This window comes from Typopeltis vanoorti, chromosome 9 (genome assembly GCF_054136105.1).
Source record: "Typopeltis vanoorti isolate ZY-2024b chromosome 9, IOZ_Tvanoo_1.0, whole genome shotgun sequence".
Classification (NCBI taxonomy): domain Eukaryota; kingdom Metazoa; phylum Arthropoda; class Arachnida; order Uropygi; family Thelyphonidae; genus Typopeltis; species Typopeltis vanoorti.
The window spans coordinates 63,217,153-63,237,334 of NC_143557.1; the positions used below are offsets into that span (position 1 = coordinate 63,217,153).

The 20,182-nt window shown below is 34.6% G+C and overlaps 1 protein-coding gene across 1 annotated transcript in view; it reads left to right on the forward strand.

Moving 5' to 3' along the window:
• Window positions 1-20,182, forward strand: part of LOC150103092 (protein O-mannosyl-transferase Tmtc3-like) — a 235,541-nt gene that overhangs the window by 152,844 nt on the left and 62,515 nt on the right. Inside the window, exons 4-10 of the mRNA XM_090398575.1 lie at window positions 3,041-3,122; window positions 6,287-6,386; window positions 14,941-15,053; window positions 15,165-15,319; window positions 15,455-15,704; window positions 18,318-18,466; window positions 19,534-19,617. Of these exons, the coding sequence (XP_090254701.1) occupies window positions 3,041-3,122; window positions 6,287-6,386; window positions 14,941-15,053; window positions 15,165-15,319; window positions 15,455-15,704; window positions 18,318-18,466; window positions 19,534-19,617 (933 nt within the window). The remainder of the gene's footprint in view (window positions 1-3,040; window positions 3,123-6,286; window positions 6,387-14,940; window positions 15,054-15,164; window positions 15,320-15,454; window positions 15,705-18,317; window positions 18,467-19,533; window positions 19,618-20,182) is intronic.

Consider the following 20,182-nt stretch of genomic DNA (forward strand, 5'->3'; position numbering starts at 1 on the left):
GAGGAAAGTATTACTTGTAAGCAGAACTCACTTATTCATTAAGTTTTCGCTAAAGAGTCTTTAAACGTATTTCCTTTATGCATTAGGCGATTATGTATTTAATCTCACGTGAGATTACGGTAAACATCTTTCTGAATTTCATCTCAGATGGAGCTAACAGGTTTTGTCCTTCCTGAAACTCAGATTTCGGTTCAGTGGAACAGGTAAATTGGCATGTGAACAAGTATAATTCACAGGTCTAATTAAAACATGTTTTGTTAATTTAGTAGAGCAATCGTTCGTTCAAATATGAATATAATAATGGATAGCAAATCAGGTGTTTGGTGCCAAGATAGCAGGAAAAAGACCCAGAGAAAGACCAATATCTTAGGTAATTAATGTTGAGTACCTTGGAAAACCGAAATATAAGAATATTGGAGTGTCTTGTGAGATTACCAAATAATTAGAAGAAAATTGTCGCCAGAAATTGATAATGGTGTGAAATTTTTATGTAATATTATCATAGTATCCTGTACATCCCCTTGAGGGTACATAGAAATTTAATGATGATGATGATAATAATAATAATGAATGTCACAAGAAAAGTAATACGAACAATATATGTATTACGAATTATTGAATTTGATGAAAGAACAAAACGACATTACTGGTCTTAAAAGTCAGGCAGAGTATAATTCGAACAAAATTGATTTTCTTTCTATCATTGCTGGCTTGATACACGAAATTAAGGAATTGGAATGTTTGAATGGTAAACTAGAAAGCGTATTCGAAACCACGTAGAACTGACTGTGTAGTAGTAGTGAACTTAAATTAATTCCTGAAACAGTGGATGACCTTAATCAACAAGCAATGAATTCAAACCAGGAAATTGTTGGTGTTTTCCAGGAGACACGTGAAAATGTGCCTGAAATAGAACCGAAATTTTCAAATAAAATTAAGGTTAACCTTAAAAATATATAATTCCTAACTAACCATTCTTAACTAATAAATATAAGCAAGAGTTACACTCTGATGGCAAACTTTTCATGAGAAAAGACAATACTTTCAAAATATGCAGGTATGGAGAAGACCTCTGAACAGCAACAGATAAGACTATCTTATAATCAGTAATGTCTGATGAGGATAATCAAAAGTGTAATGCTGCTTTTCATAAACGTGCAGTATGTCATGACTTACGTAGAATTAAGGAGCATTTGACTTACGTTTTACTTTTTCATTACTAAAAGTATTGCATAGAAATACAAGAAGTATTCGAGATAATTACTTCTGGAACTTCTAAACAATTTGAGCTCTCAGTGAATGGCGTATTATGAACGGAAATATGGATTAATGATGAAGTAGATTTGTACAATATAAGGGGATTTTAAAAAATATTATCAGTGTAGAGATTACAAATCTGGAGGTGTAATAATCTTTATTCGAAATTATATATCTGTTAATAACAGTAGTATTATAAAAATGAAAACAGCTGAAAATGCCAGCTGAAATTATCATAATGGATGCACTGCGATTATAATCGCTGTGTATAGATTGCAACTTATAGATAATTATCTATAAGTTGCACTGCTACACGGAATTTAACTCTTCAAGAAAGTTTTAAAATCAATGGCAGCTATTATGCATTTTCTTCAGAACTAATTGACGGTTTGCTCCCTTCCATAACAGTCCAAAAATGTTCTTAAGCAAAAGAGAAAGTTTAGAATTCATAAAATGGTACTTGCAGAATATTCAGAAACACCTACTTTGGTAAAAGGTCCAGTTATCACACTTGTGGGCAAAGGTTATTAGAGTTGTCGATGATTTGTTTAAATATATTATTATTATTCCAGACACCTCCAAGGAGTCCGAAGACTCATCGCGGGAGGACACCTACAACTATCTCAACCACTACACCGAACCTCTACTACGAAGCATCTCCATCAACGCCATCTACCGCCCACCTCCACCACAACTAGTATTTTTTGTCTGTAAATTGCGTGTGTTCTGAAGGGCCGATTTGTCTGTATGCGGGATGAAAAACCCGAGTTTCCGGGAGAATAAACTCTGCTACCTCCGTATGAGATCGGCTAACTCACCTTCGATTGAAATCGTCCAGATAAAGATTCCTCCCGTCGCGACGGGAATCGAACTTAGGCCTATTCCAATCGAAGGGCGCAATGCACCGTCGTTCTTCCAATTGCGCTACGGAGGCATATACAGGAGGTTATTAAAATAATGGAAACACCTACAAAGATTTTCGAGAATTTTTTTATTAATAAGCTGTAGGCCAGCTTCAAGATGTTGGAACACCATGAATCAACAACGGAATAGGCTGATACAAGTCATTTACCTAAAATAATGACATTTGACATTTGTTGCACGGACATTTTTCGTGCAACATCGCTGGCACAGTTGGGGACATATTTTGAAGGAAGAATGGTCCCAAATCCCATTATCTTATGTAAATGTCTTGTATCAGTCTATTTCACTTTGAATTCATGGTGTTTTCTAACAGCCCGAGGTGGGCCTACAGCTTATTAATAAAACTTCTGTAGGGGTTTCCATTATTTGATAACCCCTGTAGGTTGAATATGAAAAGAAATTAAAACTTGTCACTAATTTTCAATTTAACCCTTATATTAATGCACTGCAGGTGAGATTCGGTGTCTTTTATATTTACACCAGTCATGCCAAGGACTTACATTTTCGCTTCATAAGCTCATTGTTCACGTGATTCATTAACTGTTTCACCTGCATCGTTATCCTAAGCAATTAGAAGAGTTTGTAAAGTGTATATTTCGGATTGAAGTTCAGCTATATGGAACTGGTTGAAACTTTTTTCCCCTAAGATTACTGAATGCCCATCATCCATAAAATACTGTTTCTAATACTCGCATTGATATTATTGATTTTGAGCATATTTCTATAAATATTTCGGATATGTTAAAATACCCGACTTACTACTTACTGATATTTTTAGAATAACAGTGTGTAAGTAATAAGCTGTAATAATAAGTTAGGTATATTTAAAATTTACACATCTTAGTATTTTCTTTTGCAGAGTGTGCCTGCTCTTCCTTCCTATGACCACAAGCGTCGTGGCTGCTGTACTGTTCGCCGTCCACCCTATCCACACCGAAGCTGTAAGTATACTTCTTGAATAACACTGACCATTTGAAATTTCGGCTTTTCACGTAAGATAAAATTATACTTCTACACTTGATTGTCAGGTTATATGCTCTAACTGGCACAGAGGGAGGTTCTAAAAAGGATTTTAAAAAAATAGAAACATATCCAAACTTCATCAATCACATCAGTTGACGGGCGTAATGTATACACTTGGTGCTATTGAAATGTTGTAGTCATAGAAGTTGTTGAGCTGAAATTCAAAAGACCGATGAATGTCACGAAAAGTGATCTTCAGAGAGAGAGAGTTAGAATAAGAGAAAAAGAGATTATGTAATTTCTGAGTTGATACCACGTAACAATGACATCGATCATCACCAACACATGTAGTTAGACCTTTCAGTTTTGTCTAACACATGAAAGATGATAGGCTATCGGTCACAGTTCCTTGGGCCAGAAATATAATATCTGAGATAAACTAAGAAAATTGGAAAGCAACAACTTTAATATTAAAAGAAATTCCACGTGTTCTCCAAATCAGAGCAGTATCTATACATGACGAACTGGGAAAATTGTGTGATCATTGTATGAAATGGTAAGTTAAATCCCTGAATCTGTTTGACTTGCTCTAATGTTTCTTCCCTTTTTTATACCAAGTCCAGTAATTCCTAAGATCTTTTTCTTTTTGAAAATCTCTTTCTTTCGGTTTTACAACTGATAAAGAAATAAATTTTTGAAGCTTACCGCTTCAAAAATTTGTACACTACGCTAAATTTGTACAAGTATGATTCACATTAAGGGATTTACTAACACTGTATCTTATTACGGGTATGTTTCAAACAGCGTTATTTTTTCAGACAACGACTTTCAGTCTTGAATTGCGACGGATTTCAGTATTTATATTAATAAATAGCGTGGCTGGTTTCAGTAGTTAGTAGGTGAGAGAGAGAGAGAGAATTCACTCTAAGTTTGAGATCACTGGCACTTAATTTTTTTTTTTCGAGCAAGTCTTTTTGATTGCTGAATGGATGGCAGATTTTATCATGAAAAACGTTTAAAAATAAAGTTAAAGTTCCCAACAGTTGTTAGGTTGTTGTAGTAAATATTTACGACACAGTAGTTATGTGCTTAAAATAAGAACGTTGGGGCGATTTAGAAGTAAAATCATAAGAATGGTCCTCCTGACATCAACTTTGCGAGATGAAAAATGGAAACATTAAAGGATCATAAGAAAAAAGTTCTTATTTGAATTTTCTGATATACTTCACTTTATAATAGTATTCAGATATATCATACTGCTGATACAATGGAAGTTTTTTATGCAAAGAACCATTTTTCAGTCTATCTAATCCCTATACATCAAATATAAGTTTTCATACATTATCGTTTGATATTTGATGCTAGACTGTCAGTAAAGATCTTCACCGCAGTTGTGATTTCTTCGTTAATTTGCTCAATTGACACTTTTAATTCCTGTACGAGTTGCATTTTAAGGTTTTTCTCATATAAAATCTGATTGCATAAATGCACATCTTGTCATTGCTCTTGATAAATTTCCTCTGGAGAGCAATTAGCGCTACATTTAACCTCCCAACCCTCGCATTCATTGTGTTTTTGCAAACACTTTTGCAAAATCATACATATTTTAACACGCTAAAACCAAATTAATTACTTAAAATGAAATATTTCGTATTTACTTCAAATTAGAGTAGCATTTTGTTGCTCCAGTTTGAATTAAATATCAAGAAATGTGCATCCCATCCATGAAAGGTTAATCTTATTGTACGTAAGTACCACGGGTAGGTACTCAGGATAATTAATCTGGAAACTTTGCCCTAGAAGATCAAAAATTGAACTTTTTTGATCAAAAGAAGATCAAAAATTGAAGTCACTTTTGGGCCTCCAGTAAGTAAAGTGGTATACACACGCACTAGACGATAAAATTCAACTTCCACTGAAAGGCATTCACAACATATCCATGCTCATGGTGGATTCGAAGACAAGGCCTTTTGGTTGTTGGGTATCAACTTTGGCTTTTCAGAGTGCACACATTCATGCTTTGTGCAGGCATATAAATATATATACAATAAAACCCCTTTTTTACACTTTTCAGGGAACTGATGGAAAAAAGTGCAAATAACAGGAAAGTGTAAATAGCAGGAAATGTAAAAAACATTAAAAAAGGCTAAAAGATGACTTACTGCTAGTATGTGAGTCTACATACTAGATTACAAAATTTAATAACTGAAAATAAATGATTTTACAATGTACTTACACTTATCTATTTAAACAAATCTTTAATTGTTAATTGTTTTTGCTTTTCGTTTTTTTTTTTTTTTTGACTTGGCGCAAGATTGCTTTGCATTGAGTTCAATGCTTGACCTGTTTTTTTCCTATCATTTTCAAAGTGGACACGGAGAGTCCAAGATCTTTTGCTAAATGCACATGTGTTCCGGCATGCCAATTTACACGTCGCAGAATTGCCATCTTTTCTTCTACCGAAATACATTTTCTGTCTTTCTTCTCCATATTACTAACATCGATAATCCACTACCGCAACTTGAAAGCAACTTTCACACGCTAAATTACGTTGCAGAAATTCTGCAATATCAATTCGTACTGTGATTGAAAAATCACGGTATCGCTCATCACTACAGTACTGCTGCATGCGCACAAATCACCGTGATGGCGAAACGAAACTACAGCCGAAAGCAACGCCACCTGAGAACAGAAATGGGCAGATTTCCGCTGAAATCGATACGAAAATCGGTATTGCCACCGAGAAAAAAAAAACGCAAATCACGGGAAATAACGTCCACATCAAGTTGTTAATGGCGGGAAAACAATACATCGTGAGAATAGGTCTTAAGATGGGACCAACAGAAAATGACGTAAATGGCAGGAAAACCTAAATTGCGGGAACGTAAAAACGGAGTTTTACTGTATATATATATATATATATATATATATACAGTATATACATACATACATACATATATTACATACATACATACACACGTCTGTAAAAGAGACTATTTTCATATTATTTAACTTGTCTCTCTTTCTTGCTAAGAATTATTCGATAGAATTCCGAGTTATTAGTCTTTTATATGTACTGCGTAGTTATAATAAAAATCGCCTCCTTTTCCCAAAGGTTTTTTTTTGTTTGTTTTTTTGCTAGGTGAGTGGTGTGGTCGGACGAGCAGAGCTTCTGTCTGCGATATTCTATCTATGTGCCTTCATTCACTTCACGACTGGGGAAAGCAAAACTCCAGGAGCAGGTAAGTTTACCTTTCGCTTTTATTCCTCATGTTTTATATTTACTTTGTTTTGTATAACACACAAGAGGGAGAGTGCACTACTCTTTCGTGTTTACTTGTTCTTCCTTTCTTGCTACATTATGCATTCACGTAAAAGGACGAAATCTTTCTTAAATGACAAAGGGTATGTTTTTATTCCTGGTTAAACTTTTTAACAGTCGTTCATCTTCACTCTTTTATGTATCTTTCCCGTATTCGACTTTCGTTTTAGCAAAGTCGAACCATTAGCTACTATACTGGTTTATCGTTGTACTGAATTGCCAAAAGGTGGAGCCTCATGCAAACGTTTCTAATGACAAGAACTATTGTGTCAAAAGCATCGTTTTCTTTGTTTCTGCCGCACTCTTGTAATTCATTGCAGGAACTTGTCACGCCTCCTTTTCTACGTAACGTTTGTTCCGACAGAAGACACCCAGGAGAAAATGTTGACCAATTACTATCTGCTGAGCGCTGCATGCACAGTTATTCTTTTCTTCCTCCGTCATCTAGCTGAAAACTTGTGCGGAAAATTAAGTCGAGTAATTCGTCATTTTGTGATGTATGCATCTGTTTGTTTGTTTGTAATGTCAACATCACACTTGGAGACCTCCATTATTCTTGTAAGATGTGTGATAAGAGTAAAATAAACAGCTAGATTACTCGACTCATAAATTTCAAGCTTCTCTTGAGACTCAAGACAGACGTAGGCTTCCTTTACTGCAGATATCGCAATCATTCAAGTGTGCGAGTTATAATATACCATTATTCATTTCATTGAACTGCACTGCAATAGAAACAGGAAGAATACGTTTTTCAAAACAACAGAAGTTTGGTTCTGCACAGAAAACCAACAATTCGGTGGCTTTTTCACGCTTTAGTTCTGAAATAGTACTGGTATATCTCACCAAATTCCTATGACTTTCCAAAAATAAAAATCAGTTGAATATAGTACTACTATCTGGCTTTTGCATGAAAAACCAAAAAGGAAATATATTCCAAATTCTGTTTATATTGTAGGCGCATTTTACAGTTAATTAATTACAGTTTTAAATTAAATTTCTCATTCTAAAAAAAAACTAGCCTTTGACGATTTCAAAGTACATTTGTTATATATATATATAACAAATGAAAGGCACCCGTCGAATGAAAGTATCCCCTTTCATTCGACGGGTGCCTTATTTGGTCTCCAAAGGTTTCCAGTAATAGAAACAAAGAGTGTGACATTTAAAAAAAAAATTTAAACTGATTATAACCCTGTCTACTTTGAAATAAGTTTCTTTAATAAAAATAGAAACAGATAATCCTACAGTTATTTTGATTAAAAAATCGAACTAATCTTTGACGAGCTGCAAAAATTTCTCAAAGATTCGCGTGCGGTTCGCAAGCCATGGGTTGATCCCTGGATCCGTTTTAAAAACATTGAATAGTTTTTGTGGAGCTTCTAATAATTCTGATCTACAACCGAATGAAATTCATTTCAATAGAAAAAGCATTTTCTATTGAAATGCTTTTAAAGGACGCTTTAAAACTATTTGAGATTGAAATGGACATCAGTAAAATCTGAAGCCAAGCTAAATAGGATTTATTAAGAAACTTTATCCTGAAATCTACCGACATTACTAATTTTCTTTTATATTTTTATTATTCATTTTGTTGTCTGAAATTTATGCTATGTTTAGTAAACAAACATGAAGCATGAATTTTCCAGATGTTTTATTGAATGTCACTCAAGCATTACAAAGAGACAGAAAATCGATCTCCGAAATTTGGACGGATAATATTTTCTCCTTATTTATTGAACTAATTGTATAGCAACTTACGGAAGCAAAATCTATGTAATGAGTTGGTCGATTTTCACTTGTAGTAACTTTTGTTTTCACGGTTCTAGCAACTCTTTTGTTGCGGTGTTGAGTTATAATCTATTAATTTAAAACTTCAAGGATAAAATAACCGTTCACTTGCACATTTCTAATATAATTTAATATTCTCTAATTGCAATTGTACATATTTAATTAATTTGATCATTCGGGTGAAGAAAGTTTACTGACTTCGTTTCTATTTGCCGACTGGCGAAACTTTTTCTAGGACATTTTTAGCCGGTTTTCGGAGTTATTCAGTCATCGGTGCAAGAATGTGGGTGTTGTCTATGGGAAACTCCGGTTTTTAACATCGCATCTCTGAAAAATAGGCCGTAGAACTCCACACTATTATAGACAAAAGCACGTGTGTTAGGTTAGTGTTAGGGGTCATAAGCTAGTGGCAGTTGCCATACTCTCGTCCCGATGGCTCTAAAATCATTGATAGCATGGACTCAGCTTTCTGTGACCGCTAAGGTGGCGAGTTGTAGCCCTCTTTTCGTTTTTTCCATCAATTAGTTATTGCTAAAAGAATTCCACCTATTCTTTTATATATATATATATATATATATATATATATATACAGGGTGTTCGGGATAAATTTGACATATTTATAATTAATTATATTTTTCCGTAAGTTACATGTATTAACACACACTTCTCTTCATTTAAAAGTTTGGACCCTTCTTCATTCATATACAAGATGTCAGAAAGGATGGATAGCTGGAACCCACCTGAATCATGGAAGAGAATAACTTGTATCATGATGATTCGTGCCCGCCATCAAAATAAGGATATTACGACTGCTGCCCAATGCTCCCTGAATACAGTAAAAACAATCAGGCATGAACTAGAGACTTGCAATGGTGACTACGAGGATGTAGCAAGAAGAAAGATCCCTAGCAGACGATCTGATTGCGTTCGTACAGCAGAATTCCTCGCAAATCTGCAGGAACAGGTGTTGAAGAACCCTGGCATTGGAATTCGGGCTTTGTTCGTGGAGTTGCTAACTGTAGTCAAGCCCTGGATAACAAGGGTAGCCAATGGTAGGCCGTATATATGGCAGCAGGATTCGGCCCCTTGCCACACCTCTGGGAAAAGTCAAAAATGGTTGTCTGAAAATTTCTACGACTTCACCAGTCCAAATGTTTGGCCTCCAAACTCCCCAGACCTTAACCCCATGGATTATTTTGTATGGGGCGCAGTTGAAAAAGACACCAATCGCACTTCCAGTAATACAAAAGCCCAGTTAATGGATAAAATTAAAACAGTTTTTGCGGCCCTTCCCAGGGAGACTGTAGCATCAGCTTGTTCGAGATTCCGAAGCAGAATTGAAGCTGTGATCGATGCTAATGGTGGTTATTTTGAGTACATCTTGTTGATAGTATTGTAATTAACTCTGCCTGTAATGTTTTTTTTGTCAATTCATTAAATTTAATAGATACAAAGAAGATTTTCTTTTTCCTTACGAAACTGTCAAATTTATCCCGAACACCCTGTATATAAAAGAATTCCACCTATTCTTTTATATATATATATTTTTTTTTTTTTTTTTTTCAATTCGTAACAGGAATGGTTTCCTGTTAGATATACTTATTTTAGCTCATGCCAAATCATACATAAATTACTTCCTGATAAGTTTTCTATATTTTATTTTTCTTTTGAATGTATTCCTCTCATTATAAGTGGAAATAATGGTTCAGCAGGACCGCAAGTTTGCGGCTTTTCAATTGAATGTGCCTAAGGCCAGGATATAAGAAGAAAACTATCCCGGCCACTTCTTGATGCAAAATAAACTGTTTTTTTTTTATTTTTGCATCAAGAAGTGGTCGGGATAGTTTATTATAAACTATAAACTATAAATTATAAACTAAATTATATACCATAGCTAAATTGTAAATAACCGTATTTAGTAGCTAAATTGTAAACGCTGTGAATTTTCAGTTCGCACTGAAAGATGTCATAAGCAGTTTACTGGGACTGAATTAAAGCCAATTCAGTCTCAGTAAGCTGTTTATGGAAATATTTCTTCATACTGTCTTTTGCACTGTTTAAAGAAAAATAACCAAGTACTACACTACAAGAATACATTCTCGCATACAAGAATATACAATACTTTTCTTGCTTGTAGCTAATAAAGACGAAGAAGAATTGGTATATTTCTTTCACTTAAATGAGATACATTCTTACTTTCTTTTATTTTTTGTAAGAATGTGTTTCAGAGATAAAGGAATTTGCGCATTGCGCAACTCATACATTAAAAATAGTCAAGTAATGCAATTTTTTCTATTTCTTTTGATTAAGTTAATATATAATATTTCGCAGCGCCTAATTGTGGTAAGAGGATTATTGCTATTGTGAATAGTTTGTTAGACACAAACTCGAATGTAACGTGTTTGTTAGAGTAACAAAGAAATATTCAGAAAGTGTTTGCCAATGTTCTCGTCATTCTCCAATTCCACGCACGTTCAAGTTCGTGTGCGCAGCCATTCGGTTGCATCCGTTGAAAAGAGCAATAATGACACCAAAAACTAATTGCGCGTCTCCCTTATCAAGCATAATAACAAACATTTACCTAATTTATATTAAGCTAACTGTTAATATTTGATGGCATCCTTCCCTTGCGCGGAGTAAAATACGGTAATTTCTGTGTGGCGGTATTGTTAGTGTGTTTTACCTTCATTTGGAGACTTAATGGGATTTATTTATGAAGTCGTCTTCATTAGACATAATTTGCAGTCCTATTTTGCATCCATTATCCATGATAGAGTACCCATAGCGAAAGACCGAATTAAAAAGATGTGTTATTAGCTAAGATTTAACCTGATTATCGTGGGCTGCGCTGGATCTTACGTATAGCACTTCGGGTTTAATCGATTATGCGGTGGGTTTTGAAAGAGCAACGAAGCTTCTCAGTTTCCCCGTAGAAACAGAGATAGCCATCTCTCTCTCTCTCTCTCTCTCTCTCTTCATTCAACTTCCCATAGTGAAGATCGCAACTTGGTGACGTAACCAAGTGTGTGATGATCGCTTATAATAAAAGAGCAATACTTATAATGACAACGTTATTTCATTTAATGTTGAGCTTGTCTTTTGTAGACACATCAAGTTGAAAACAATATGATACAATGAGTAAAGTATAAATCAAGTTTAATTATGATCAAATTAGAACGTTTCAAGATTTAACGTTCATTGGATTTTATACAGCTAGCATTAGCAATATGTGCTACCGATATACGTAATTTTCCTCTCCTGTAATACAAAAAAAAAAGATGATGGGATGAAATTTTGTTAGAACACTGAAATCAGTACTGCACGTAGAAAGAAAGAAAGAAAGATTCAAAGCCCTAGATCAGTCGCAGTTCCCTAATCCAGGGGCACAACTGGAACTTAGGTCGAGAACTTTAAAAATATTCAAACAAATTTGATGACTAAAATCATTGTAAATATCCGTAAAAATACGTACAGCTGTAATTCACAAGCCAAATACCATTTTATACGACAGATATTTGAAAGGGCGCAGCTTCTCAGTTTGATCCCATAAAGCCAGTTAATTAAAAAAAAAAAACAAGGATCCTTTGAAAAACTTCCCCAAAGCGTCGTTTTCTTAATTTTTCTTTCTTGTCCTCCTCCTCCTTTTCCACTTCTTTGCAAACAGCTCCACAAGTCTCATCCATCAACCGTTTTCGATTAAATTTGAAACATGAGTGTTTGCTAACATTACTTAAGATCGTTCTGAGATTTTCAGTCCGGTCGAACTAAGATTAAAGGGAATGGATTGTAGAGGATCGCTTCCGCACAGACTCCTCTACGAATCACAATGTTCAACCATTTTCGACTAACTTTAAAATATTGCTGTTAACATTATTTAAGAACTTCTAAAAATTCAGTCCATTGGACAAAAGTGGAGAGAGATTGTAGTAGAAGATTCACATTGCTCAGTCGTTATCAAATATGGAAGACATTTGCTTTTTTTTTAAGTTAACGACACTTTCTGCACTGCTGAACCAAAATGGAGGTGTAATTGTAAAGAAATGCGAACAAAGTATAATGAGAATGGCCATGTCCCTTCAGTTTATTCTTTGGCTGTTTAACCTAATTCATCTAAAAACAAATTTGGCTGTTCAGTGAGGAATTTATCTTCTCATCAGTTAAAACAACATCAGCCAAATAGAAGCTTCTAAATTTCCGCCAACCTGCTGCTTTCTGTTTTAGATATATGCAATTTTTTATGAGATATTACCTTTTTTATAGAAATGAGTAAATCGACCGATGACTGGTCGAAATCTATTTGATGTTTCCTGTAGCAGTATCAACTGCATTTTATTGTCATCTATATTCTTTACAATACAGCCTCCAGTTTGATCTTATTGTGCGGATATTATGAAATAAACTTAAAAAGTGTGAGACACTATATTCCGTTTTATTTTGTTTTTATTTTTTACATTTCGAAAATGGTTGAACAATGTGATCGCAGGGAAATGGAGCTTCCTGTAACCTTTCCATTTTATTTTGAAGAGGCTGAATTTCTCATTTCTCAGGAGCTCTTCAGCAATGTAAGAATATAATATTTCTGCGGAGAGGTGAAGGAGGACAATTCTGGGTAGATGTTTTGTTATTTTCAAAGTGATCTGAAATTTGTATTAATTTAATTTAAAGCTTCAAATATCAGACTTTGTCCTGTTGACTACCTCTGTCGAATAAAGTAACTAGTAGCATATTCATCTTATAACTAGAGTTACAGCACGTTGAAGTTTGGTCTTAATATTCGTAAGAGTAGTGATTTAAATTTAATAACAATTTAAATTGGAAAAAAAAAACTTAGCGTTGCTCAATGATTAAAGTGAAATTTGCGAATGAGTTCTTTCATTTCATTTATGTATTTGGCAGTGGTTAAATGTGAACATATTTCCTAACACGTTTCTTGTTTCACTTGTTTAACAAATATTTTTGTTAAACAAGTGGAGTAAGAGATCAAAGAGTTAGTCCTTTCTTAGGACGATACCTTTTCTTGAGGAGTAACCAGTTTGTTTAGTTGTAAATGAGGAGACTGTGAAAAGATAACAAAAATCTGCTGTTTTAGCAGATTTTTGTCTGGAACTGTGTTAGAAGTAGGTTCGGCTATGGGACCACCGTACTGTGTCTCTAAAATGCACGTGTCCGGTTTGCTTTTTTTTCCGTAATGAAAAATTCTTTTTCGGGATATTCATAAATATCTTAAACAGTTCAGCGTATAATATATTGCTATATTACTTCGTAACTTAGAGTATGTAATGGGAAAAACTATTTAGCGACATACTTATAGTGAGTTATAATATGTATATATATTTACTCTATATACGAGTATTTATATACTTATATATTTTATAAGTGTAATAAAAATATGCATTTTAAAAATGAACTGCTGAAGTTTGGTACTTTGTGGAAAAGACTATGATATATTTTAAGTAATGTTCCCCATAAACTGTCAAACACAATCAGACAAAGATAGACTTGTATTACCATGTCGTCTCACCATTTTCTTGCCATTCGATGTGTATTTTCCTTCTCTTTTCGCTCGTAAATCTTTCTTCTGAGACCTAGAATCACGAACGCTTAAATAAAACGACAGATCTCCGAGTGGAGAAATTGTCCTCCCACTTGTGAAAGTAGATAGATGATGTTCCCATCTAATGCCAGTTGTACGGCCGCTTCCGCCCTGATAGGATTTTCAAGAGAAGCCATAGAATTCCACTTAGTGTTGCGTGCAGTTCTACTCCCCCCCCCTCTGCTAAGAGCTTCAACAATTCTAAACTCGGGTGAGATCATCCTGTCTAGTGGATCAGCCAATCGCCTCACCATCGAGATGCGTTTCAAGAGGAAAGCGCGTGTTCAGTTAAGGACTTTTCACAACGCGTCACATCACGAGATGTTCTCTGCACTCTTCCTTTATTTCACGATCATTTTGCATGATTGGTGGAAATGGAACACTACATTACAGCTTAGTGCAAATCTTAATTTGCACTTACATATTGAGTGTTATGTATTAGAATATGTATCAGACCTTTCGAAAATCGTTCGATATTTGTAATTATGAATCCCAGGATTCGTAAGCGCTGATGTGCGCTTACGAATCCTGGGATTCATAATTACAAATATCGAATGATTTTCGAAAGGTCTGATACATATTCTAATACATAACACCAACACCCAATATCTAAGTTAAATCGCTTAAACAGTCTCAAGAGATTTCAACGCTCACTGATAGCATTATTTTGAATTTTAGTGTAGGAAATGTAATTTTTTCATAATTTGAAATCAAGCTTTTAGTTTACTTAAAATCAAGCTATGATCAAATGTCGACCAGTTTACCTAGAAATAGTACCTACATTTCAGTTCTGTACACAGTTACAGACTTATAAATATAATGAATAAAATCCTTCTTTTTTTAAATTGCCTCACTTTCACAAGTAAATATAGATTAAATAATGTACTAAAAAAATTATATATTATCTAAAAAAATTATCTAGTCTTGTTAATACGAATGAAATCTCATCGATGGTATATCACAGTTTATCATACAGTTACTTTTATTCTTAGAGAAAATTCTCTGACAGAGGAATTTTGATAATTCCTCTCTGTCAGAGAATTTTCTCTGCATTGCTATCCTTAATGTAAGTTCTCTTTCCTTTATTTTTCAGATCTCCAACGCTGCCTGCTAACATCATTTCTAGCAACTCTTGGAATGCTCTGTAAGGAACAAGGGCTAACGGTGTTAGCTATTTGCTTTGTCTATGACTTAGTATCAGCTAAGGTAAGCAGCTAAACAGGTGGATATTAGACTTCGCAAAACCATTACTTATTTCTATGTTTGACACAAAATTTGATCCAGTAGTAGTGATGAATTCACTTACCTCATTTGCAGGTGTATATATCCCGTGTTGTCCGAAAGGAGAGAGGCCCTAGTACCCCATGGCTTAGAGACTGTGTGACAAGAATGATTGTCCTTGTCATTATCACCCTCATCATCCTGTGCCTACGGGTCAGAATAGTTGGTCCTCACTTTCCTGTGTTCAGCAGGTAAGAAAAAACAACTGAAAATGCACTAGCGAACGCACTTATTTCTTATCCACCCTTACGTATTTATATATTAATAATAGTTTCACTTTTGTCTGAACAGTGTATATTCATTGTAATATATATTTGTCTGTTTAGGTTCGATAACCCCGCTTCCGTATCTCCTAGCCCTAGTCGGCAGTTAACTTATAATTATCTGTTATCCATCAACACGTGGCTGTTGTTGTTCCCATCAGACTTGTGCTGCGACTGGACAATGTCCACTATCCCAATCGTAAAATCTCTTTGGGATATTCGTAATTTAGCAACTATAGCTTTGTATGCATCTCTGTTTGTGATGTTTCGAACAGCTCTCCAACCGGACAAGATTCGTCCAGAAGTACTAATTGTAAGTATCTTTTGAATAAGTACTAATATATATATATATACATATACGTTTTTAAGCCACTTCAGGCCTCAAAAGTGTGATGGTGGTCTCACCGGTCAATGAAATTCATCTCCCAACTAAAGACAAACAAAACCAGCCATGCCTATGGCGGGATTCGAACCTGCAGCTTGACTGGAGTGAATATGCTAACCACTCGCAAATAAGGTTAGCTAAGTTCGGTTTGATTTCGGTTTTCTATTTAGACTATTGCGCATATATATATATATATATATATATATATATATATATATATATATATATATATATATATATATATATATATATATATATATGCGCAATAGTCTTAGAGTTGGGAGATGAATTTCATTGGCCGGTGAGACCACTATCACACTTTTGAGACCTGAAGTGGCTTAAAAATGTTCCATGTTTGGTTTCTAGAGCAGGGTTTACCGATTATATAAAAATTAATAGAAAAATATTCTTTCTTTAGCCCGCCCGCGGTGCTAATGTTAGTAGGTTTGCAATTTTTTATAGGTGGGAGACAAAAGACCGAATCACGATTCCTTCACTAACTTTCCTTTCGTGTGCCCTTTTTAACACATTCTGACTAACTCCCTCTAACTATATCGTCAACGACTTCTCTCTGCAGGCTACTATGCACTTCACCTCCCTTATAATGGCAAGAGAGAACATGTTGCACAATATCAATCTTTCTGAATATGTTCTACTCTTACTATTATGACTAATATTAGTTGGAGGATGATCTCCAGTTTAAGTCTTGAGTAACAGGAGCGTAATACATTCGAATAATCATACATTCAGGTAATTATTCTATGTTAGCTCAGTTTAATTTTACCGATTTATTATGGTGATGAGAGTTGGCTGATTTCCTACACAGAACAGTCTGCCGTCATCTTATTAGCAAACATATCCTTAGCGAAGTCTAAAATGGCCATGTGTCCTTTGATTGAAAAGACCTGAGCATTTCATGTTGGGACACAAGGAAATCTTACGAGAGTTTCAACTGAGTGTGAATTCGCAGGTCTTATACGGAGGTAGCAAGGTGTTTCTTCACAGAAATATGTTTGTTGTTGTTCTGCAAAACAGACAAACCAGTCAGAGAACATACTTGATTTAGTAGACATAACACACTCTCCTCGTATCATTGGTAACTTTGGTGCAGTATAAATAACAACTGACCACTTTGTTAGGAAGATTATATGCCACTATGCTGTAAATTTACCCTTGGATTGCGAATCGAACGCTCATCGTAACAATTTTTATGAATCTGTAGATTCATAAAAATTGTTACGATGTTATGTTTCAAAAATTGTCGAAACTTTTCTATCTTCACTTAATTCGTGGTGTTTGATTACTTTTTTCCCACAAAATCTTCAATATATTCATCTCTCATAACTTGTTGTTGTATCTGTCGTCAGGTTAGTGAAGTATGGATGTTTGTGAAATGAATGCCTTTAGGTGGTACATGATTTTCATCGCCCAATATGAGAAACCTTCCTCTTATTGGAGAAATGAAGTATCATATTTGGTTTCTACAGTAATGGTTTCATGTTTTTAACACCCTTAGCCGATCTATAACACTTCACTTGCTGTAAGCTTACAAACTTTCGTAGGTGGGATTATCATAAACAAAATACGCTCGTTTCTGGCTTGCCATTTTAAGAAAAATAAAAGGAAACATCCCTCTTATTAAACAGGATTGAAACGAAAGAGATAGAAGGAAGCATGAACTAAGCAATAATGCTTGCGACAAGTAATTTCAGAATATGATCATCTCGCTAAATTGCTAATAATGCTATTCTAAACATCCTGGGTATGTTCGATGAGGTGGATTTGAAGGTTTGGACAGACTAGGACAGCTTTTCACATCACTGTCCTCAAACAGCCCGTATGAACCATGCACTTGAGAAAGGGAATTACCCTTTTGAGGCCGGTAGAGGCCATTTTTGAAGAATTGTCTTAGTAAAGATAGAGCAAAATTACCTAACCTTAATGCCAAACTTCACTGTGAGCACAATACACTCTTCCAGGCGTGTCGTGTTTGTTTGTGTTATTTACAATTGTCGATAACGCAACGAGATGAGTGTATTATGTGTTAACTGTGGGTTTGTCTATTTTGAGGGAAGCAAAACCAAAAATCGATTGCTTTATATAAATATTTTGTAAATGTCGTCAGATTGTCCAAGTTATCAGTTCATCTTATTTTTTACTTTTCTAAAATTTCGATTTTTATGAAATTTAATATAAATGAAATGTAATGAAATGCTATGAAATGTAAACATTGGAATTAAATTTACTTAAATGTCTCAAATTTTGTAATATATTAACCCAGTTAACCATCACGCTTCTGTATAATGATCAAATTATGTTGAGCTATTGTTCGTTTCATCTGTAGAGTAACAGTTGTTCACCACATAGGGCTTTTAATTTTAATATAGATAAATGATGGCTAATTAACGAAAAATAAACATTGGGAAATAAATAATTTATACGAAATTGTGTAAAACTCCATACTGAAAGTTTGTGAACAAGATATGTCATTAGCCTCTTAATGTTTCATTAGCACTAACGATGCTCTTTTTAATTTTTCAGAGTCTGGCTATGGTTATACTGCCTTTTCTGCCCGCCTGTAATCTTCTCTTCCCTGTAGGCTTTGTAGTTGCCGAGCGAGTTCTGTACCTGCCCAGTATGGGATTTTGTATGTTAGTAGCTCAGGGGTGGAGTGCATTATGGGAGAAGAGGTAGGTCACAGTATTTTATACTCCATTACTTGTATGATACTATATTTAAGATCTCGATAACAAGCACATCTCGTTAATGAAAATGGGCGTTTGTTGGGCCTTTTGGCTAAAAATACCCCCAAACTACACGTGCTATAAACCAGAATGTATGGGAAGCAAAAACCTAAGTGAATGTTTCAAATATGGCCAACGCCTAACAAATAATTTCTCTGTTGCTATAATAAAAATAATAGCGATGAAACTCTCAGATTGCGTTACATAAAATACAACTAAGCTCATAATGTAATACACCACTAGAACTACAAATTCGTACGTTTTGTGAGATAAATTCTTTTCCTGTTCTATAAACTTTGTCAATCCTATAAAACGCGATTTAATAAGTCATTTAATTTTGGTTTCATACTTAAAGTAAATTTCTCATAAACATCATAAATAACTAGATTTTTTCTTATTCAAAGATGTTAGGAAGGAATTTTACCTGATTTTGTTTACCATATTAAGGAATGAAAATTGTATCTTTCCCTATGTTTCAAGAACCGGGCGGAAGGCAAACCTCCTTCTTCCATTCTTACACGATACGCTACAAGTTGGAAACGTATTTCCTAAGTAGCACAGAAAAGTGACTGGTAAAATAACTTTATGCGACTAAGATACGAGCCATTACTTTAGGACGATAACTTCTTTTTGAGACACATTTCCAATTTTTTCCACTTGGTGCATGCAAAATGTTATCTTGGTGGAAAGCAATACGAAAAATGTTTTAATCCAATCTTGTGACACAGGAGTAAGCTTATTCTTTTCAAGCGTTTACAACGTGTTGTGCAAAAATTAGGTAACTTTAAAAGAATGTCGGGTTTTTTTTTATCCCACTGTGGATGAACAGTTTTCAAAATATTTTTATAAATGAAAACAGAAGGAATCTTGTTGAAACTAATCTTTACGGTGGATTTGTGACTGCTCGTGCTTATTAAAAATGTTCTTTAATGTATAATTTATAATTTCGTTGTATTTTATGCACTTTTTCTGCAATTTATGAGAAATCATTTATTTAATAATTGTTTTTGCAGTTCCCATAAGAGCTTAGTTCTGGGAAGTCTCCTGTTCCTGGTAACAGTCCACATGTTGAAGACATCATTAAGAAATCAGGAATGGTAAGTAGCTCTGTGTAAAGGGAAAAAACTAATAACAACAGTTCAGTTAAATTTCACTTCTTAATTGATGCGACTTTTTTTTTTTATCAGAAACTGCATGAGACCAGTACAGCTAACACCTGAATGAACTGTATTAGGCCTACTTGAGCGCACGCGCGCGCGCGCGCGCACACACACACACACACACACACACACACACACACACACACACACTCATTAAAGCAGCATTTTGAAAAGCTGTCGAGCTTATTATTTCTTATAAACCCTGTTCTCATTATTGCTGCTGAGCCCTGATGTATTTTAATCAAATCACCTAATTAAACTATTTTAGTTTTTCGCTTGAACAAAGCATAGCTAAGTAATTTTCTTTCAAGATTTTTTTTTAAAAAAAAATCGTTGTTCTCAAAGAAGCTACATTTTCTTTCCCTAAACGAAACGTGTCAGTACAGAGAAAACGGTTAATTTTCTTCACTTTTCCAACTTTTTCATTCATTTGCTGGTCTCGTTAATCTTGTCACCACAAGCCTTACGTACAATTCCAGATAATTAAAAAGGACAAGTGCTC